Source organism: Cricetulus griseus, chromosome 8 (assembly GCF_003668045.3).
Source record: "Cricetulus griseus strain 17A/GY chromosome 8, alternate assembly CriGri-PICRH-1.0, whole genome shotgun sequence".
Classification (NCBI taxonomy): Eukaryota; Metazoa; Chordata; class Mammalia; order Rodentia; family Cricetidae; genus Cricetulus; species Cricetulus griseus.
In genome coordinates, this window is record NC_048601.1 from 23,104,113 (window position 1) to 23,127,543 (window position 23,431).

Genomic DNA, 23,431 nt, shown 5'->3' on the forward strand with positions numbered 1-23,431 from the left:
TCAGAATTTACATTTGGAATCACAGAGGTGACAGGGTGGTGGTAGTGACCATTGCCCCAAGTCCTCCTGGGATGGAATGACTCACCCTGCACAGAGAAATGGGCTCTGACTGAATCTTCCACAACCTTGGATGGCAGCTTCAGGGACACTTTTTCAGATATCTTAGCATCTTAATAAGCAAAAGAAACGTATAGATGGTTATCACTTTTCTCTGAGATTCTAAACTGCCCTAAGGCCAGTCAGTTTAGAATTGTGTCTAAAGCTTTGACTTCTTGCTTCCCTGAAAATAATCTTGCCGTAATATACAAATCCACATTTCCTGGTACTATTGCTCTGCTTTTATCACTTATTGTATTGAAGCAAAGCACCTCCAAAAGGAATTTTTGAATCTCCTATTAATTATTAATTAATAATCACTATTTATTTAATAAACACATGAAAATATGTTTATTGATTGAATTTTGGTTTATGTATATTCTTCTTAGGGTTTTTTGTTTTGTTTGTTTTGTGTGTGTGAACTTTGACACTAGTTAGTGTTTTCTGGCAAGAGGGAACCTCAATTGAGAAAATGCCTTTATAAAATTGGACTATAGGCAAGTCTTCGGGCATTTCCTTTTTTAATGATTGATGTGGCAGGGCCTGGCCCACTGTGGGTGGTGCCCCCTCTGAGCAGGTGGTTCTGTCAGATATACAAGAAAGCAAAGTGTGTAAGCCAGGGAGAGCAAGCCAGTAAGCAGAGCTCCCCTCAGCCTCTGCTACAGCTCCTTCCTTCAGGTTCCTGCCCTGTCTTCCCTCCACCATGAACTGTGATCATGGAAGGTGAAACAAACCACTCCTCTACAAGTTGCTTTTGGTTGCTGTGTTTTTGTCCCAACGATAGAAACCTAAAATAAGGCAATGCATGAATAAACATCCACTACTTCAGAATAGGAAAGTGGGTAAATGCTGAGCTGGCCTTTGTTATTTCTGGGTTCTCCCTGAGCTACCTTAAGAGGTCTCACTGAGATCTCTGATGCTGCTGTCATGGAGGGGTTTCCTATGTCAGGAGATGGCCAGATCGCCTTGTATTAAAAATTATCATGAGAACCAAAACTGAAAGTTGGGAAGAATAAGTGTTAGACCCCCAGAAAAACTCAGGTATCAGGGGTCCCAGGCCACAACTGTGGTCACCACAACCACCAGCAGATTTGAGAGGTTTCTGCAAACTGCATGAGGCTTTATTGTAATTTAACGAGCTAACCCCATGTTAGCTCGGGTCTTTTGTCCACTCACCATGGAGATTGGCTACAAAAGACAGTTTGAACTGGCTGCGAGAGATCTTGTAGGGCAGCTTAAGTGGAGTATCTAGGGGTACGCACAGCTCCCGATTGGTGTGCCTCCAGGCTTGGAGGGCTTGCCCTGTGTTGATTGGTCAACTGGTTGTTATGGCCCATAGACCCTCCCAGGGTGGTTGTTATGCTCTGTGCGTCATTGCTGTGTGCTTGTCCTTACAGTACACCCAGGGTGGTAAAGCATAGCGCCACCAGCTAACTTCTGATTGGTTCCTTGTCACGAGGCATGCACCTAACCTCTAGTGACTAAGACAAGGTCATAGTGAGCATGTGTTACTGTCATGGCTGTCGAAATGGGGGGCTGGTCCCTTCATAAGGTTTTTCTTATCCTGTCCTTGGATGCTTAAAAAATTAGTGTGCTCCTTCCATGGAAAACATTTAAAGGATTTCAGCATTATATGACAGTTTTCTTCGCACACCATGTTAGTAATGGCTACATTAGTTTATCCCTTTTACAGAGAAATATGCTCAACTTCATGTCTTTTGCTATCTTTCATATAATAATGGCTTTTACATTACATTAAAACTATTATCCCAATTTCTTTATTCTTTTGACAAATATATTTTGAGCAAGTACTACAGTACTCACTAGTGTAGGTGTTGGTGATATAGTCATTTCTGTGAGCAGACAGGGTCTGCCTTCATGCTTGCCCCTCATAGGGGACAGTGAGCTTCCCTTTGTGATACGTTGTTGTATTTCCTCTGCATTAGTGCACCCAGTGAGGAGCACAGATGAAAGACCAAGTCATAAAAACAAAAATTAAGGAAAAATATTATGCTTACTACACATCATAATTTTTCTTGGTATATGTATGGATATTATTCAGCTATAAAGCCTTTGTTTTTATTTATGATCTAATACAAACAACTACATTCATATCCAAGATATTCTTGTATTTTTCCTTTTTTTTTAAGGAAAATTTTGATTGTGATCTCTTCTTAGCTATTTCCTAGCTATAACTTTCTAAGTACTGAGATGGGCTGGATGAAAACACTTCTCTGTCCTAAAGAAAAGTGCTACAATGAACTCTGAAATCCCAGGTAGAACTGACTGTACTCTTGATTACTGTGTCTGGTAAGTAAAGACCTTGCCAAATGATGTGACTCAGTTTTGTGATTTTTTTAGTGGTTATGAGGTATACAGTATCCTGGTTTTCATTCTTTTTTTGAGTAATGTTTTCATTTACTTTACATACCAACCAGTTTCCAGTTCTCCTCTCTTCCCTTTCACCCCTCCTCCCACCTCTAGTCTAACCACTCCTCTTCCATCCAGAAAGGAACAGGCATCAGCTGGGCTGTGGTGGCACACACCTTTTATCCCAGCACTCCGGAGGCAGAGGCAGGCGGATCTCTGAGAGTTCGAAACCAGGCTGATCTACAAGAGTTGATTTCAGGAAAGCCTCCAAAGCAACACAGAAACCCTGTCTCAACCCCACCCCCACCCCCCAAAAATAAAGTAGCAGAAAGAAGCAGGCCTCCAATGGGAGTCTACAAAACATGGCATATCCAGTTGAGGCAGGACCAACTTCCGCTCCCCCCCACCCCACCCCCAGCATCAGTGCTGGGTGAGGAATCCCAGCATGGGGAATAGGTTCCAAAAGGCCAGGATGTGTGCCAGGCACAGGTCCTGATCCCACTGCTAGGGGCCCCACAAACAGAGCAAACTGCTCAACTACCCTGGTTTTATTACAGGTATAATGTAAGAGATCTAAACAGATGACGTCAGTGATTACCTTACTGTTGTTTTGAAGGATTCTCACCTGATGCACAGAGCAGTGAACTGAAGGTATGTTCCTTCTTAATTCCTTCGGGCTTGCAAAAGATAGAAATTTCAGACATGAGAAATTACAGTGTGTGCAAACACAAAGATGCTGGAGTCTTATTATTATTATTATTTTGGTTGGAGGTCTCAGCTTCTTTACTTTTGGGTCAGGGGCTGGAATTAGATGGCCTAATTTTCCGTCACGGCAGGAATGGCATAAACGTTTGAGAATTTGGGCATGCCAGGTCAAAAAGAAGGTTATAAGGAAAGACAATATAGACTAAAGAGGGGGTCATAATAGGATCAGAAGAAAGAGTTGGTGCTTAAGGAGACACACTGGCATAGCCCAGCTCCTCCCAGCTCCAGTTAAGAGAATGGGAAGGGAGAGACAACAGAACACACACTGATTTAAAAGCAGGAGTTCGCCTATGCCTTGAAGTGTCTCAAGGTCATCCGTTATATCTTTTATTTTTCATCTAAGCATAGTCAGCATTGCTCCATTCTTAGCTCACTGTCAATCAAGAGAGGTTTCTCACCTCAACTATCAGGACTTTGACAACTGTGTCCTTTTTCCCGGTTTCAGGAACTGTGGCCACCTCAGAACCACAAGGCTCTGGGGACTGTTGTGCTTCCGCAGTCACAGAGAAGTTCACATTCCCTGAAACACAGTTAGAGCTGAGCTAAGATGAGACAGGAACTTCGCCTCCTCCAAACCCCAAGATCTGCAAAGCATCCTCAGGTCTATGAGCAGCTCAAGGGTTTGTCCTGTATTTAAGAATGTGGTGAGCATGTGCCAGAAGCAGAGGTGACCCAGAGCTTGGGGACCCAATGAGAAGGAAGCAACTTAAGCAACCTTCCTACCTTCTTCCTCTCTGTATAGAGCACCGTCACAGAATTTTCACTCACCTAATGACTTGGGAGTTACCAACCAGGATGCGGTGTGCCTCCCATTGGCACAGAGGCAGTGAGAATCTTGGTCTTTTGCCACTGGGACAGCTGTGAAATCAGGGGAGTCTTCGAGCAGCACACCCACCTGTGCCACATGGGCAAAGAAATAGCAGAGATGTCACCATAGAAGGACAAGGTATCAGGGGTGTGTGGAGGTCACTGAAAGGGTGTGGAGATTAGGAGTGGAACACATGTGCCTAAAATGTCACATAAGCTGACACAGAAGGCTCACACAGGTTTCATATGCACACACATGTCTAGAATTTTACTTAGCTATCATTATGTATTAGCCACACAAATGATTAGAGAGATAATTACATGTTTATCTAATTATGTCAGTTTTCTTTTGATTGCAAAGATATATTTACTGTACTAGACTTTTAAATACTACGTTAAAGTATACATCTGTCTCTAACAAAAGAAAATCCAGTGTAGAACAATCTGCCATTTTATCCTGACAACAGCTTACTATATCTTTGGGGACCGTATTTTTCTTTTGATTGTATCCAGAGGCCACATGGAATATCCTGTGTCTATCAGTATAGTATGTGCTGCTTAAATAGTGGCAAAATCAACTAATGCATTTTATGTGGTGTCCATATTATTGAACAACTCTTTGCAGTATGCATACGTAGCTGGAGTCTGGGGATTTTTTTAAACATTTGGAACCAGTGCTGAGGGGTCAATACAATTCTTCCTCCCTTTATTCTATCTTTTCATTTAATTCTTAGTTAAATTTTACACACACCACTTTCCCTCTTCCCCTCTGGTGATGCTTAATTGGGAAAGGTCTTCACCCGGATGCATGTAGGGAGGTAGTTGAACACAGTGGCCTTGAGTGTGAAGGCTTCTCCACGGATCACAGAGTAGGGCATCGTGAGCTCCACGAAGAAGGGCTGGAAGGCTTGGAGAGATACCACAGGAGAGAGGCCAAGGCCAGTGTCATTGGACAGGCAGAGGGCTCCAGCCTTCCACTCAGTGATGGTGTCAGGGACTGTCACCTCCATTTCAGTCACTCCAGATGAGCTGGGAAAGTGAAAGCATGAAACGCAGGAAGTTAGAGTGTGAATGATTTATTTCTGAGATGGTAACAAAGAGTGTGAGCTAAAGCCACTCCTTTGAGCCCATCAAAGGAGTCATAGGAATTGAAAAGTGTGAAAAGACTCCAAATGAAAAAATAAAAGGTCTTTCTGTAGTCTTGTTTCCCAACTCAAATCAGGGCTTCATGACACCACAAATCTGTATGATAGTGAATATCTGAACATAGATTTGAAGTTGTGTGGTGATATATTATTTAAGATTTAATGAATATTGCTTCGAGTGTCAGAAAGCAAAGCCACCTACACTACTTAACTGTAGAAGCTAGGCAGCAGTGGCAAAATCCTTTAATCCCAGGACTCAGGAGACAGAGGCAGATGGATCTCTGTGAGTTCTAGGTCACCCTGGCCTACACAAGAGTGAAGAGTAACAGAGCTCATGCCTTCAATCCCAGGACTAGGGAGGGTGAGGCAGGAAAATATGGTTGGGTGGAGAACAGAATAGAAGCAGGAGGAGACAGCAACTGAGAGTTTTTGTCTCTGAGGATTCGTGGAGACAGGATTGCTCTTTCAACCTGAGTTAGAGGTAAGATTTACAGGCTTGACTGCTTTGCTTCCCTGCTCTTCAACTTCAAGCTTGAACTCCAATATCAGTCTCTGGGTCTTTTATTTTTCATGTTACATATTGGCGCCTAGTTTTTATTTACACTTGTTACAAAATTGTCTCTAAACTCCCATCTCTAAAACACTATATGACCATTTTATGACTTATATGGTCTACTCCGTATATGGTGTTCCTGAATGTTTTTAAGCATCAGAGAGGTATATGATAATTTTATATGAATTTTCTGGGAGTGATGGAAACACATATATTTTATAATTGATGGGTTGATGTGCTATGGTCTTCTGAATTAGGCATTTCTATTGTTTATGATGGAAGACAAAGAAATAGAATTTTCATACCCAACCCGAATCCTACAAATGGGAATTACTTACTTTACTGTGACTAAATCCCAGATCCAAGTTTCGGGAAAATATTTTCGAATTGTCTCAGTGGCTAGATCTTCATGTCCTACTTCGGGCATGGTTCTTGAGTCTCCTTTGTTAGTCACATCATCGAATCCCAGAGAAGGCACTATGAAGGTTCAGTGGAAGACCTGAACAAAGCACTGAGTACATGGACACAATGTGCAGCCTAAATGTAGCTTAATTGTCATTTTCCTCCTGGCTGTTCAATGCTATTACAATGACACTGGAAGTGAATCATTGAATGTCTCATTTTGGGGGAGAGTGGCTAACGTCTTTGTAAAAATCGGAAACCATGAAATCCTGGAGAAAACATCACCCAGGTAGTTGAGTTGGAAGGAAACATGGTGCCTATTTTCTTGGGTGGGATGGTCAGGGAATGCTTCCAAATGTAATGTTACACTGGGGGAATGAAGATACGTAATACTACTTCCCAGACAACAGATCCTGTGGCTACAATGAGAATCACTTCAGACTAGAGCTGAATGATGGCTTCATCATCAGCAGACACATTCTTGGAATGCCTTTAATTTCGAAAGATTTCTAGATCTGTAGGATTATCCCAATTTTTTAATTGGTTTCAATGTAAATAAAAACTGAAAGGGGTATAGGTACAAACTCTTGGATCAGAAATCCACACAATGCAAAAGTCCATACAGAGGTTGTAGTTTTGTTTGTTTTTGTTTTTGTTGGTGGTGATGCAAAAGAAGTTCACTACTCACTGGTCCTAGCATTTTCTTGGATTTATACTGGTGAGAATTGGATGGTTTCAAGGTGGGAACACAGGGTCTGTGCTCTGCTTCTACCATGAACAAGTATACATGCTGATTCAGTCAGGGCTTCACCTCAGTATCTCCCAACTGAATCTCACCATTGAAAATGTCTTCCCCCTTTAAAATACACACACACAGACAGCTTCATTTCTATGGGTCCTTCTCTGTGATGGGCACAGACTGCAACCCGTCTTTCTATTACTCAGTGATTCCTAGTGACTAAGTTCTTCACTCTTTACCTTAAGCATCTACAGGGAGAGTTGCCCAATTTATCCATGGTCTAGAGTAGTCACAGTGCCATAGGTCCTGTTGCTTTTAGAAATTTGTGATCTTTTGATTTCTTTTCAAATCAGTATGGGGAAAATTAATACTTCCCAGTCAAAATTATGTTTTATGTTAGCACACATGAAAAAATAAATTTTAATATTTATAATAAGTACTAAATAATAATAGAATATAAATATAATAAAACAATAAATAATAATGAAGATAGGGATTCATGTTTTCAAGTTATATTGCAGAAATATAGTAATAAAACCAGCATGGTCCTGGCATAAAAATAGACATGTAGGTCAATGGAATAAAATCCAAAATCCAAATAGAAGCTCATGTAATTACAGCCATCTGATAGTTGACACAGATGCCAAAACACACACTAGAAGAAAGACAGCATTTTCAGCAATGGTGCTGTGAAAACTGGATGATCACATACAGAAGAATGGAAATAGACCACATTAATGACACTGTACCAAAATCCACTCCAAATAGATCAAGGACCTCAACATGAAATCTAAAAAAGCTAGAAAAGAAACATAAGCAGTAATCCTACAAAATAAAGGTGCAGGAAAGGTCTTTTCTAAATAAGATCCATTCATTTCTAAATTCAGGTCAATAATTGGCATTTGGGTCCTCACAAAACTGAAATGGTTCTGCACAGCTAAGAAAACAATCAACTGAGTGAAATGGAGCCCACAGAGCAGGAGAGGATCTTTGCTGTCTGTACATCTGATAGAGGACAAACATCCAGACTATAGAAAGAACTCAAAAAAATCTATATAAGAGTTAAAAAAAACCAATTTAATAATTGGCTGTGGAACTAAACACAGTTTTCAAAAGAAATAGAAATATATTTAATAAGTGTTCATCATGCTAGCAATTAAGGAAATCTAAATTAAAACAACTTGAGATTTTATCTCACCCCAGTCAGAATAGTCAACAAAACAACTGACAACCAAATTGGGGAGGGTGGAGGGGAAAGGGGAGCTCATTTGCTGAGGGTGGGGATGCAAACTGGTGCAGAGACTCTGGAAGTGACTCTCATGCCAGGAAGAGGGAAAGGTTTAAGATGGTTAGTGCTGGTTGAAGACAGAGTGAGAAAGCACCCTTGTGCTTTGCTTTACCGTCCTCACTCTATCTGCAGTGCCTGGTTTTTCCTTCTGGTCTTTGTCTCTAACACTTAGGAAATTCTCCTCACCTGTTAGTACATGTCTGCAAAAGTTCTTCACACTTCACACAATGAGTCTCTGTTGCAGCAACAACCGCATTTTGTCTTATCTGTCTAACATTGAAGGAAGAGTCTCCAATCTTTAACTTCCTTGTAGTACCACCATACATTTGGGCACATTTTGCTCAGGTAAGTTTGAGTTCTTTCTCTCTTATTTGGATGCTATTCATGCTTTACAATTTTATTTTTTCCAGCTTGATAAACAATTCATATTGATTTTATTCTGAAAATATATGCTGATTTGTTATTTTACCTGCTATTGGAGGGTAAATGTCAAGAAGTGGAAGACAAAATTTACGATGTTTGATCTTCAAGTTGGTGAATGCCTTTAAGCCCATGTCCTAGTAAGAAAATTATTAAATCAAGCAAATTATCTCAAAATTCTGAGAACACTCAAAGTGTATAAAAGTTATAGTAGCTAATTGGGATATAGTTTCAAATGTTGAAGTAGAATTCTATTCAAATTGTGTTGTTTATGCTATTTACAGAGTGTGTTGAGAAGCACAAAATTCCTAGTGAGGCACATGTGCTGGCCTTCTTTCTGATACAATGCCCTGTTATTTTAAAAGTCACTCACAGCCATGCACAGTGGCACATGCCTTTAATCTCAGCACTTGGGAGGCAGGGACAGGTAGATCTCTGTTTTGAGATATTTGATTACACTGTGTGAAGATATGTGCCTGTGATTGATGTAATAAAAAGCCAAACAACCTCTCGAAAAACCAAAAAAAAAAAAAAAAAAAAAAAGCCAAACAGCCAACAGTGAGGCCGAGAGAATAGGCATGACTTCCAAGTAGGGAGAGTAAGTAGGAAGAGGAATTTAGGTAGGGGGGATGAGAGAGAAAGAAAAAGAAATGCCAGGGGGCAGCTAGCAAGAAAGCTAGCCAGGGAAAGTGGGAAAGCAGGACCTACGGAATGAAAGAAAAGTAAAAATCCCCAAAGCTAATTAGAGATGAATAGAAACAGGTTAAATTAAGTTATAATAGTTAGTGGGACAAGCCTAAATAAGGCTAAACATTCATAACTAATAATAAGTCTATGTGTCTTTATTTGGGAACTGGCTGGTGAGACAGTTGTTACAGATCTCTGTTAGTTTGAGGCTAGACTGGTCTACAGAATGAGTGCCAGGACAGACAGAGCTGTCAGCCTGTTCAAAACAAAAACAAAAACAAAAAAACAGAATTAAAAAAATGTCCCCTCATCCAGTCTGTGTCTAGATGGAGCACTTTCCAAGATGCAGATTTTGGAATGCTTGGGTTTGAATCCATGAGCCACCACAGGTAAGGTGGGTGGTCTGCTGGTGATTTATATCCCTGGCCCGACTCTGGAATACTTTACACATACGGCATTTCATTAAATCCAAATAATTCACAGAGCAGAATGTTAATGGGCAATCTGGCTTACCTTCACATAATGGTAGACATCCTTCTCATCTGGGTGCAATAAGACTTCATCTGTGGGCTTGTTAGTCTCAACACACGGTTCTAGCTCTTGAAATAGTTGGTCTAGAGTTGGAATGAATTCAGTTTGCCGCATTTCTGGCAGGTTGTATATCTGTAAGAACAGGGGACTAGGGAGCCTCTTTCTTGGTTTTTTGTAGAAGATACTCATGAAAAGAAATGATCAGTTTGATCACTGCAAATCCCTTCTAGAATTTTCATGGATCCCCAAACAAGGTTTTCTAAATTTTTCCTGTTGAAGAGTGCTTTATTCTGAAGGTGTTCACAAGATGTAGAAAAAGACTAAACATATTCCACTTATTAAAAATAGAGTGTAAATCCTGCATATTATAATTGAGAATGATGTGTTTTAACATAATTTAATATAAAACATTAAACATTTAGAAACATGCTTACACTATATAAACCATTCAAGAAATACAAAATACCACAGTTGTATATTTCAGCCTACTGTTAGTTATACTATAAAACAAATAAACAAAACAAAAGTTGAGTTAGTCAACATGTAGATAACCTGAAGAGATCTGAACAAAGATTTCTCTACAAAATTTTCCTAAAATTTAGGGGAAAAAATTCAAAACAAAACAAACACACCCAAGCCACCTCCATCTTTGGCGGAAAGGTGCATCCAAACTTTAAAACTGCAGTTCATGGAATTAGAAAGAGGTAAAGGGCCTGCAGGTTACATGTCCAAACCGAAGTGCTGCCATTGGAGACGTTAATGACATACAAGCAATTTTGCCAGATTGCAGGGAACCCAGCCTGGGCATTGGAGGTCAGAGTCCCTGAAGGTAAGGTTTGGTGGAGATGTGTGAGGAAAACAGCAAACCAAAGAATGTTAGCCCAGGCTAGTCCAAACCTGGGTCTCTGAGACATGAACTTGTTCTTGGGACAGGGTAATGACTCTGGGGAAAAAAAGCTTACAAACTGACGTTTGCCATTGTGGCTTCTCTCTAAGGAGCAGACTGACTTGCTTATAAAGCAGCAACCCAGCCAGTCATGTGACAGACAGCATCACCCCAGGACAGACCACAGGACCAGCTTCAGTTCTCTATGAATAGACTCGCAGTTCTTCTGCAGAGTTCCAGTGTTAGTGACAGACACCAACATGAGCAGAGATAGGAGCTTTGAGGGAAGAGTAATTAGAAACCAAATAATAAATCAAAAACCTCCAAGGTAAAAAGAAAGGAAGAAATAAACAATATACCATTCTTAAGAGGTAGGAAACATTGTATCAAAGCAGCAAACTCAAGACTATCTAAAATCTAGAGCAGGAGAAAATAGGTATGGACATAAAGCTAATTTGCAACAAAATATTTAAAAATATGAGAGGTACATTTGAAGGAATTTGCTCAAAAAATAGAAAACCCAAAGGACAGTTGGGGCAAAAGAAAGATATTAGATGATTTACTCAATATTCTGGACATCAGTTATAAATAAAAGACCTGAAGAGATTCCAGAGAGGAAACACTGAACAAATAGGAAGATGTAGAATTAATGGCATCGAGCATTGTAACACTAACTTAGGAAGATATAAATCCATAGACCCAATGTCTCCAGAGTTCTCAGGGAACATGATTTCTTATCTGATGGTTTGTCCCATTTCAAAGTATTAATTATTACCATAAGTGTAGATACTCATAGCTGCAAAAGAAGTTCGTCTGTGATTCCCTCTTTCTCAGAACAGTACTACACATGCTGAATGTCCCAGGGAGGCAGCACTCCAAAAGGAGTCACAGGAAGTCAGAAAATAGTGAACCAAATAGGGAATTTGAAGGGACTCCCCAAAATAGGGGTGAACACCTGGACTGCAGATGTCATCCAGGATGAGAGCAGGGTGACAGAGAACTCCACTGGGGACAAGAGTAGAACTGAGAACTGCCACAGACGATAGAGAACTGAAATCAAGTGAGGAGAATGACCCTAAAGCAAATATAAAGAGGAATGATTAAATGTCATGACACATGAATACAAATGAGAGGAGATATGACTACAGCACACTATCTGACTCAATAAGGAGCCATATTTTCTGATTATACAAAGAAAACTCAGTACGGATTTTACAGAGTACTCATATAGATTTGAGGGCAAGATGAAGACAGGAGGGTCTGTTTAATCAGCTTCAATATGCTACTTTATAGTAAGAAGAATGAACAGATGATGTTAAAATGATAAAGGGCCAATATTGTCACAACATGATCTGGACTAATGATTACTGTTTTTAAATTTACATATGCACCTTACATACATCTTAAAACACGATATTAGCTAGTTGATATTAGTTAACATGAAGAAAATTTTTTTAAACAATTACAGTGAACATGTAATTTTTCTTAACGAATCCCATTCTTATTTCAATATAAAGAAGAGTTTTGCTATGGTTAAGTTAGGTGAGACCCTGTATATAGTTTATGGTTTCTGTTGTGAGGAATCAAAAATGAAAATTAATAAAAGTTTGAAAACTTAGGTCCTGAAAAGGGAACATCTAATGGTAAAGGAAAATTTGCTCCTCAAATCAGGAATGCCATGGCTAGTGTCAGATCCCCTGCTGTCAGGGAAGTGGAGGTAACTGTCCACCACTCCTGTTAACATTGCTAATTGCTGGTCATAAAGATCCCCCAGCCCAGGGGATCACTGACAGACCCTGTGACCCTGTAACCCTGATAGCCCATGCCCTGTGTTATCTCAGTCAAATGTATCTCCCTTAAAATGTATAGTTACTGACTAACTCTGTACTTTGTATGCTATTAAGTAACCACGGAAACTCTGTAATTTGTGCCTTCAACCTTATGGTCTTCCTGTTTAAAAGCTTCTCTTTTTGACTGGTTGACATCTCATTTGCCTGCCATGCAGTGAGATCCTAGTTGGCCAACTTGAAATGAAAAGAAAACCTTTTACTTTTGCATCAGAGTGTCGATTCCTTGGGTTTGTCTCTGGGCTTCTCGAACCTGGCACAACAAGTTGCATAGCTGAGAATTTTCAAAATAAGTTGAGAGCCTCCTTATACTCTGTTTTCTAAATTTTAAACCATCCAATCTTTTTCTTATTTGGGGAACTCTTGAGAAGTACAAGATTCCATTTGTATAAACTGTTTGGTTTGTATCCCACAGACAGCATCTTTCTGAAAAGCTCCATCATGACTGTGTTATGAGGGCTAGCCACTCCTGTGCCAGGAGAGGTGCAGTAAGACACAGAGCGCCTGGGTCACACACAAGGTTTACGACTCAGAGTGCTTGACTTCAGGCTTGGTCTTGAGTTAATTGGCTGAAGTGTTTGAGCAGTTCTTCTGGATTTTATAACAAGAACTCACTGAGCGATGCCTTTAGCATTACATGTAGTATTTTTACATTAAGGAGCCCTAGTGTCTGAATGACCCGATTTATCAGAACCAGCATCTCAGAGCCTCACCACTGGCCTTTCTTGGACAGAGGATGATGGGGACTCACCCAGGAAGGGGAGAGCTCAGCTTCAGGTCTCAGAAGCAGCACACTTTGGTCCACAGCCCTCAGGCCACAGAGGGACAGAGGAGAAGCTGTGACCTGCAGATGGACCTGTGAGGCTGGAAGACTTCGGGCTGGGGTGAAGCTCAGGTCCACCTGAGGGAAGGGAAATCAAGCTTAGCCATCTTCCTGTTCTTGCAGCCCTGAAGCCTGCCAGGTCAGTCACCCTCTATCTCTGAGTGCATATTTGTTTCCAGATTCCGACCCTCTGCATCCTTAAGACATTTTTTTTTCTTTTTAAATAGAAATTTTAAGAAACAAATTACTCACTCTGTTGAGAAGACACTTTTCAACATAAAATTTTGCAGAATCTGCAATTATTTCTCCATTAGGAAAGATGGTGTAGACGAGTACGCTAATCACAGGAGCCATGCTCAACTCCCCAGGGATCTGTAGGTCAAAGTCTCCTTTTACTGGAGCTGGAGGGAATGGGAAGTGCGAGTTATGGGTCACAATATTGACTGGAAAACAGGAATAACTGAACACAGGGATGTAGAGCAATGTCTGTCTGTGGAAGACTTTCTTACATCTGGTCTGTTCTGTTGTTAATTGTTCATATGCTAATGATCTCAGGAGGTATGGGACACTCAGCGCAAGATATCTTCCATCAAGATGTTTCCATGGTTAGTTATATTGATTATTTATACCTACTCATATACTAACTCTTATCTCTTTTACACCCTAATGTCCCAAACATCATCTGCTAAACACTCCTCTTATGAAAAGGGATGAAACAACTTTGACTGATGTTTCTTTTACTATTCCAATAAGAGGGAGGATAATATGGTTGGCAATCTGGTACATGGGGAGCTGATAAGTCATGAGATTTCAGAAGAACAAGCAGCATTTGAAAATTCTAAGCATATCTTTGTAGGTAAACTCTTTTTTCTCAACTAAATGTTCATATTATTTACATTTCTTCAGAGAAAAAATATGCCATTTAGAAGTCTCTGTTATCGTTTCTGGTGAACCTGGGGAGATCTATAAAACTTCTCAAGATGGGTGCTATGATTTCCATTTAGTGTCCATTCAAGAACCAACTGGATACTTTATTAAATAGCAAAATAGTTTTTTTTTAATTTTTCAGTGATTTGAGGCCCATTTCCAGTAATTTGGTGAACAGCTACCAAATATCTACTACTTCTAAAAATCACTTGAAAGATCTCTGTAAAACTACATACATAAATTTATTTCATGCAGTCGATATTGCAATGAGAAGAAAAGGGAGATGACTAGGTAAATTATAAAAAATCAGTAGCCTGTGGTAGTGTTATTTGGGAAGGAAAGGATGACCAGAAGTTGAATCTTGAGAATACCAGGATTCAGTGGCAACTTGGGATTTTAATAGGAGCAGGTGGAAGAGGCACAACTGAGAGAGAGAGAGAGAGAGAGAGAGAGAGAGAGAGAGAGAGAGAGAGAGAGAGAGAGAGAGTTGAGCCAAGTAGAACTGAGCAACCATCAGGATTTGAGAGAGTGATTTCATTCATTAAGTCACAGCAGCTATGATTAGCTGCCCAAGACCTTTACAACATCAACCAATCAACATTGCTGTATTACGGGGAGGGGTTCATGGAGACCCACTCTTAGCTGACGAGCTATTGACACTTGATGGCTGCTGAGGGGAGGATGTGTCAGATTTCTTCAGGCATGCAGCTCCTGTTACATAGCCAATGTTTCAGTGGATGGCCCCATGCCACTTACAGCCCAATAGGTTAAAAAAGCTATGAAGTAGGGAAGAGGCCTGGCAGAGAGAGTCAGGGAGGAGCTGGAGGAAATTAGTGAGGAGTAGGAATGACTGAAATGCTTTGTATATGGAAAAAAGAAAGCATCTTCAACAATGGTGCTGGCATAACTGGGCGAGGGCATGTGGAAGAACGCAAAGAGACTATCTATTACAAAACTACATTCCAAGTGGATGAAAGATCTCTGCAAATATGCAGTTACACTGAACCTGATAGAGGAAAAATTGGGAAATAGCCTGAACACATTGGACCAGGCGACAGCTTCCTGAATAGATCACCAGTAGTACAGACACTGAGATAAATAATTAACAAACCTCATGAAACTTAAAATCTTCTGTAAGGGAAAGGACACTGTCCATAGGACAAAACGTCCATCTATAAAATGGGAAAGACCTTCACCAATTTCCAATCCAGCAGAGGGTTGATTTCCAAAATATATAAAGAACTCAAGAAACTAGACAACCAAAAACAAATAATTCAATTAAAAATGGAGTAAAGATCTAAACAGAATGAACAACAGAAGAATCTCAAATGGCTTTGAAACATTTAAAGAATTGTTCAACATCCTTAGTTGAACAGGGAAATGCAAATCAAAACAACTTTGAGATTTCATTTGACTCCTGTCAGAACGGCTAAGATGAAAAATACAAATGCCAGCTAATGCTAGAGATGATTTGGAGCAAGAGAAACACTCTCGCACTGCTGGTGGGAGTGCAAACTTGTATAGTTACTTTGGAAATCAATGTGGTGGTTTCTCAGAGAACTAGGAATTGATCTACCTCAAGACCAAGCTATGTCACTCTTGGGCATATACCCAAAGGATGTTCTATCATACCACAAGGACACTTGGTCAACTAATAATATTCATAACAGCTTTATTCATAGTAGCCAGAACATAGAAACAACCTAGATGCCCCTCACCTGAATAATGGATAAAGAAAAATGTGGTACATTTACACAGTGGAGTATTACTCAGCTGTTAAAAACAATGACATCAGGAAATGTGAAGGTAAATCGAAGGAACTAGAAAAAAAATCGTCCTGAGTGAGGTACCAGACCCAGAAAGACAATTATGATATGTACTCACTTATAAGTGGATATTAGGTATAAAGTAAAGGATAAGCAGGCCACAATCCATAGCCCCAGAGACACTAGATAACAAGCAGGGCCCAAAGGGGGATGGGAGGTATGGTTTTCCCTGGAAAAGGCAAATAGAAGAGACCTTGTGGGTGGATAGTGGTGTGTGGGAACTTGAGGAGTAGTGTTGGGTTTGGATGGAGGGAGGGAGTTGAAACAGATGACTGCAAAGGGGCACAATTTGGGTCAGGTAGAAGTCTTGTGCAAGGGAAACTCCCAGGAATCTAGAAGCATGACCTCAGCTAAGACTTCTAGAAATGGTGGATATATAGCCTGAACTGGCCTCCTCCTGTAATCAGATTGGTGACTTCCCCAATCATCATCAGAGAGTCTATATCCAGCAACCGATGGAAACTGATGCAGAGACCCACACTGAACATTAGGCTGAGCTTGGGGAATCCCACTGAAGAGAGGGAACAAGGACTGTAGGAACCAGAGGTGTCAAGGACATCACAAGAAAATCCATGGAATCAACTAACCTGTCTCATACAATACTTACAGACTCTGTACCATTAACCAGAGTGCCTGTTGGTACCAACCTAGCCCCTCTACAAATATGTGAGAGTTGTGTAGCTTTGTCTATTAGTGGGACTCTCAACAATGTGGGAAGGGGCTGTCCCTGATGTTTGGCTGGCTCTTGGGAACCTATTCCTCATACTGAGTTGCCTTTCCCAGCCATACTAAAAAGGAGGTGCATAGTCTTACCACAATTTGCTATGCCATGCCTTGTTGATATCCATGAAATACCTGTTGAACAGAAACAGAAAATCAGTGGGAGGGCAAACCCCAGCCTTGAAGCAGCATCAGAAGGAGGCCTGAGGCTCAGGTCCAGGAGCAGCATCAGGGGGAGGCCCAAGTCTTAGGCCCAGGAATAGGGAGCAACCACTGGGTGAGACGACAGCAGTTGTTTCCAGCAGTATCTTACAGAAACTATGGCAAGAAGTTCCTCTGGGATAGAGCACCTGTGTCCCAGCCAGCATCCGCTGCCGTTTCTCAGGTGGAGATAACCCACTGCTACATCATCTACTGGACCCTCGGTCCCACCTACACTTAAAAGAGCAATCATTGAAGCTGTGGTCTCTCCTTCAATGGGAGGATGTCACTGGAACTCTAGCCCTACCTGGACCTCAAGGAGCAACCACCTGAGCCTTGGGCCCACTTCTATGGAGAAGAGCATTCACAAGAGGCTCTGCTTTACTTGTGTCTGAAGGAGCAGTCAACGGAGCCACAGCCCCCAACTATACCAATTAGAGAAATAGAGACCCCCCCCTAAACACAGGCTGCACCTACACCAATTATTAGAGGAAGAGATGCATAGACAACAAGGTAAGAATACACTCAATGATATAAAGAGCAATACCGGCACCACTAGAAACTAGTGATGCTACAACAGCAAGAACTGAGCATCCAACTCAGATGAAGCAGAAGAAAATGACCTAAAAATAACTTTAGGAGGGTGGTTAAGGCCCTTAAAGAGGAAATGAAAAAATTCCCTTAAAGAAATGGAGGAAAACACAAACAAAATACTGGAAGATATGAACATATCCATGAAAGAAGACCAAGAAAGAGCAATCAAACAAGTGAAGGAAATGATTCAAGACTTGAAATCTGAAATAGAGGCAGTAAAGAAAAGGCAAACTGAGGGAATTCTGGAAATGGAAATCTGGGAAATCAGGAACCACAAATGCAAGTGTAAATAACAGAATTTAAGGGACAGAAGAATTTCAGGTGTTGAAGATACTGTAGAAGATATACACTCATTGGTCAAACAAAATTTTAAATCCAACTAATCCTTAATAGAAAACATTCAGAACATCTGGGACAGCTTGAAAAGACAAAACCTAAGAATGATATATATAGAAGAAGGAGAAGTCTAATTCAAAGGCACAGAAAATATATTCAACAAAATCGTAGAAGAATACAACACTTCCCCAACCTATAGAAGTCATGCCTATGAAAATAGAAGAGACAGAACACCAAATAGACTGGACCAAAAAAAAGTTCCCTCACCACATAATAATCAAAATAATAAACATGCAGAGTAAAGAAAGAATATTAAGAGCTTTAAAGGAGAAAGGCCAGGTAACATATAAAGGCAGACTCTCAGAATTACACCTGACTTTTCAACAGAAACAATGTAAGTCAGAAGGCCCTGGACAGATGTTATGCAGACACTAAGGGACCAGAGATGCCAGCCCAGACTACTTTACCCAGCAAAGCTTTCAATAACCATGAATGGAGAAAACAAGATATTCCACAATAAAAGCATTTTAAACAATACCTATCCACAAATCCAGCCCTACAAAACTTGCTCCAAGGAAAACACCAGTCCAAGGAAGTCAACTACATCCACAAGAACACAGGCAATAGATGAGCTTACAGCAGCAAATCCCAAAGAAGGGAACTGAATACACAATGACATCACCACCAACAAAAATAAAGTAACAAGAACTAGCAATCATTGAACATTAATATTCATTAATATCAATGGTCTCAATTCACCTATAAAAGGACATTGACTATAGATAGGATATGAAAACAGAATCCATTCTTCTGCTGTGTACAACAAACAGACCCAAACCACACAGGCAGACATTACCTCAGAGTAAATATTTGAGAAAAAAGTTTCCAATCAAAAGGACCTAAGAAACAAGCTGGTGGACCTATCCTAAAATCTAACAAAATGGACTTCAAACTAAAATTAATCAAAAAAGATGCACACACAGATAAAGACTTTCCATCCCCCCAAATGCCCCACAGTTTAAAACAATAAAAATGACTCAAATGAATAAAAATTGGTGTACCTAGAATGGTTTAAAGACCAAGGCTAAAATCCCCAGATTTTTATTTTTTGGACGGACACTAAGATAACCTATTTTGACTTGATGGTGATAATCTGTGTGTAAATGCATAGATTCCACACTTGGGGTGAATCTTATATTCAGATGTTACATCTTCAGAATAAATATTTCAACATGTTGAATGATACCCAGTTTGGGATTCAGAGAATTTTCCTTCCTGAAAGTTATGGTGTAAGTGATAACCTACATTAGATAACAGAACCTTGACTTCCCACTGTGGAGAGTGTGTGGGTGACACACAAGCTTCATGGCATCCTTAGCTGCTCGTGTTGAGATGTCACTGGTGAATGATGGGGGGATTCAGCTGGAGACCTGTTACTGGGTGGGAATCACTCACATTTTTCTGGCTCCATATCATGAGTGTAGCTTCCAGTCTGTATAATGCTGTCCTTGGCCATGACCTAAAACAAAAAGTGTTTTCCAAGCTTACATCTATATTTTACAAGGCTTTCTTCTATTTGAAAAATCTATTGTTAGAGACTCAGACAGAAATACCCAGCCTGGAACCCAAAATATCAGGAGGAGAGTCATGGTCAGGAGATGGAAAGATTCTTTGTGTTTGTCAACGTGGGGCTAGAACTCACCAGGTAATAAAAAGTAAGGTCTCTCATAGTAATCACGACTCGACCCTTCACAATAAAATGCACCCGAACTGTGTGAGTCTGACTGCAGGGTAAGATGCCAGTGTCCTTTTCTAGTTGGATATAGCTCCGGCTGAAGGAGTAAACACTATGAGCCACATGGAGTGACTCTGTGTGTTCATTTAGGCAAAGCTTATGGAAACACGAACTTTCCTCCTTGTGGTAGACCTGGAGAAACAGCACATTTTGTCATTAATCCCTTAAAAAATGAAACTTATAAATTATTTATATAACATTTCATGTGCTTCAATAGATTTGAGTTCAGGAACTAGAAAATGAGGAGATTTGGGGTAAGTTATGTTTTGTTTTTCATATTTCTTCTATTTCAGTGTTGCAATATGTATATCTCTGACGATAGATACAAGACATCTACTCTTATTAGCAAATTTTCTTAATGAATAGCCTTATTTGAATGACTTCATCTCCAATAAACCTCAGGAACATGAAGGAAATTTCAAAAAGTTCATCCACACCAAAGCAAAGGAAATGTATGAATATTATACAAAACAATTCAAAAGACACACTGCATCCCCAATTACAATCAATAGAAAGGTGAAGATAAAACGTAAATTGAAAACTTGAGCTAAAAAGTAGAGAAAGGAGCCTCTTGGCACTTCTAGGCCTGTCTGGAGCACTGAGGACAGGTACAGCTCCACCCCAGGCCTCTAGACCTGGGGCAAGAAGAAACCAAGCATGAGCCTGCCTGGCAGCACCTTCGTGGTGAGTGAATACAGAGTGGGAAATGATACAGAGAGAGAGAGAGAGAGAGAGAGAGAGAGAGAGAGAGAGAGAGAGAGAGAGAGAGGCCGAATGAGTCATGTGCTAGGGAGAGAGGCAGATCTGAAGAGGGAGGCGAGGAACGGGCAGATTAGATCCCTATCGCCACACAGGGCCATGGTGTTGTCCAGGCCTGGGTTGCTGTCAAGGGCCTTGACTTGGTCCATGGTTCTGATGCAGCCTTGGGGGTCTGTGCTGATGTCTGTGGCTCCTGTTACCACTGAGGGCCAGTAGACAGCCCAAGCCTGAGCCACCACCTGTGACCATTTCCACATCTGAGGGATGAACCCCCATAGGAGTCATGCCAATCAAAGAGCCCTGTGCTACTACCCAGGACTATGGTAATGTCTGAGCTGCACTGCTGCTGGAGGCCATGTCTGGGTCCGTGGCCCGCCTGTGGCCCAACTCTAAGTCGATATCTGTGGCTCCTGTTGCCACCGAAAGCCATGTGGAGCCCTGAAGTCTGGGCCAACACTTGAGGTCATGTTGATCTTCGAAGGTCAAGCTGTTGCCTGGGGCCATACAGACCTGGGTGGCCTGTGCTACCTCCCAAGGCCATAGTATTGTCTGGGCCCAAACTGCAGAACATGGCTCATATCTGGATCTGTGGGCCTATCACAGCGAGTCATTATTGATGTTCGTGGTTCTTATTACCATGGAAGGCTGAACTGATGACAGGGGTCTGGGCTACCACCTGGGAATAAGGTGTTTGAGGGCCATGTTACCACAGGGGCCTCACCTATCTGGGTGATCTGTAAAGCCAACATCTGGACCAGGCTGTTGCCTAGGACCATGTCTGGATCCATGGTCCTGCTGCAGCCTGAGTCTCTACTGATATCCGTGGCCCATCTTGCCAACAAGACCACACTGATGGCCATGATCTGGGACTCTACCTGTGTCCATGTTGTTGGAGGGCTGTGTTGATACTAGGCCCATACAGACCTACCCCTGGCAGCACAATAGAACTGACCCTGTAAGTGCGGTTGCAGGTGAGCTGACCTGTGGACCTGAGAGCAGGAGAGGTACCCCTGCCTACTCCCTCATATGCCAAGGAGTAGAAAGGATGAAGGAAAAATGTCCTATTCCCCACCCTTGTCACATATGACAGGTGGGAGAACCAGCCTCAGGGGCCTGAGAACAGAAGAGATGGTCCTGCCCCTCACCAAGTGCAGCAATCTGGAGAGCAGGTCCTGTACTTTGCATGTGTAAAACAGTAGAGCTGGCCCTGGTGGTGTGAATGCAGGTGAACCAGAGTCAGGGCATGAGAACAGGAGAACTGGCCCTGCTCCATGCTGTCTGCCTCAGTGGCTGAGCCAGCAGAGGCAGTGCTGGAGAGCTCACTGGGGTAGTGATGATGAGGGAAAGCTGGTTGGCTGATCAACCCAGCTACCACCCAGGCCCAGAACCAGGACAATGAGTTAGCCCACCCCAACACCCAACCCATCTATGAACTTCTGGAGCATGTGAAGGGGCCAGACCTTCAGGATCTCTATGACATAAGGCAACAGCAGGACATCCCAGAAGAGTCCCAGTGAGGGCCCATTATTGTTAGTGTAGAAGAAACCAGAGGCCTCGAACGAGACCAATGACCAATTTAAATGAGCACTTAGATTTATTTGTTTCTGATTTTGGGGAGCTTTTTTTTTCCTTTTGGTTTTTTGTTGTTTGTTTTTGTTTTACTTAAATTTTGGGTTTCTTTTTTGGAGGGGGTTTCAATGACAGAGGACAGAAGTGAGAGGACAGGGAGATGAGTGGGATTGGGATGCGTGATGTGAAATCCACAAACAATAAAATGTGATTTAAGAATGCAAAAAGATATAGAGATGAATTTTATTACTAAAGTAGCAAAAGAGGGAGAGCAGGGAAAACAAAAAAGAAACAGAATCAGAGAGAAAGGAAAGGAGGCCCAAGCATGAGAAAGAAAGTCAAGGAACAGCACTGGACATCTGAAGCCTGTGGCGGGAATGTGGGAGGCGGACTATTGGGGGCAGAAGTGTAGGGGGCTCGGGGGATGGAGAGATAATCACAGAGAGGGGCCAAGCGCCAGAATGTATGAGAATGCCACAGTGAAACCTGTCACTTTCCAGGCTAATTAAAAAACCAACAAAAGTAACACACTCAAAAGAGGAAGGGAAAGGAGAAGTGGGCTGGGCAGGAGGACGAGAAGGAGGAGAAACCTGAAGTAAAACCATGAAAGAAAAAAGGAAAACTAATTATTTTGCTTTATTTCAAGAACCACCAGGAATCTAAGGAGAAGAAAGTATAGTGGTGAACTTGTTGCATCTGAGACCCAGTGAAGGAGATCAAGGTAGGTGGGCTATCTGAAGAGGAAGAGAGACAGGCCACCAGAAGAGGACGGTAGATGGTCCATCAGAAGAGTGAGTCGAAGCCTAAGCCACTAGCTGAGCTAAGACAATGTCTGAAGCACTGCAGGGCTGACTTCAGGGCACTGAATCTATGGCTGTTAAATAATGACAGTATGACCATCATATGATTTTACCAGACAAACCTCTCTTCTTACTGGATGAGTTTCTTACACTAGAGGAACCCCCCCCTCTCTCTATCTCTGTGTGTGTGTGTCGTGTGTGTGTGTGTGTGTGTGTGTGTGTGTGTGTGTATGAGCAAGTGCCTGTGCATGCATGCATGCATGTGTGTAGGCCTGCCTGCCTGCCTGCCTAAAGCAGGAACTGTGTAGCACCAAACATATTCAGTTACAACAATAACTGTCCCTTGGTTGAGAAAATGGGCACAGCATATCTGAACAATGAATTGGAGGTTAGACAGCACGTATCCATGACTGAATAGATAAAGATGTTCTTTTATTCATTCTTGCTTGAAAGTCCTGACTTGAGATATAGAGAAGACAAGCAAAATAAGAGAGACTGTGAAAAATATTGTTTTAAAAGTAGTGCATTTATGGTGCATGTACCTA

At 41.4% G+C, this 23,431-nt stretch overlaps 1 protein-coding gene across 1 annotated transcript in view; it reads right to left on the reverse strand.

Moving 5' to 3' along the window:
* Positions 1-23,431, reverse strand: part of LOC100760619 (murinoglobulin-1-like) — a 54,129-nt gene that overhangs the window by 10,585 nt on the left and 20,113 nt on the right. Inside the window, exons 12-24 of the mRNA XM_035449023.1 lie at positions 19,666-19,890; positions 19,419-19,482; positions 13,612-13,760; positions 13,288-13,437; positions 9,786-9,935; positions 8,661-8,722; positions 6,702-6,766; positions 6,075-6,213; positions 4,839-5,067; positions 4,000-4,126; positions 3,630-3,751; positions 3,092-3,143; positions 86-169 (exon numbers count right to left, since the gene is read on the reverse strand). Coding sequence (XP_035304914.1) covers positions 86-169; positions 3,092-3,143; positions 3,630-3,751; positions 4,000-4,126; positions 4,839-5,067; positions 6,075-6,213; positions 6,702-6,766; positions 8,661-8,722; positions 9,786-9,935; positions 13,288-13,437; positions 13,612-13,760; positions 19,419-19,482; positions 19,666-19,890 — 1,618 coding nt within the window. The remainder of the gene's footprint in view (positions 1-85; positions 170-3,091; positions 3,144-3,629; positions 3,752-3,999; positions 4,127-4,838; positions 5,068-6,074; positions 6,214-6,701; positions 6,767-8,660; positions 8,723-9,785; positions 9,936-13,287; positions 13,438-13,611; positions 13,761-19,418; positions 19,483-19,665; positions 19,891-23,431) is intronic.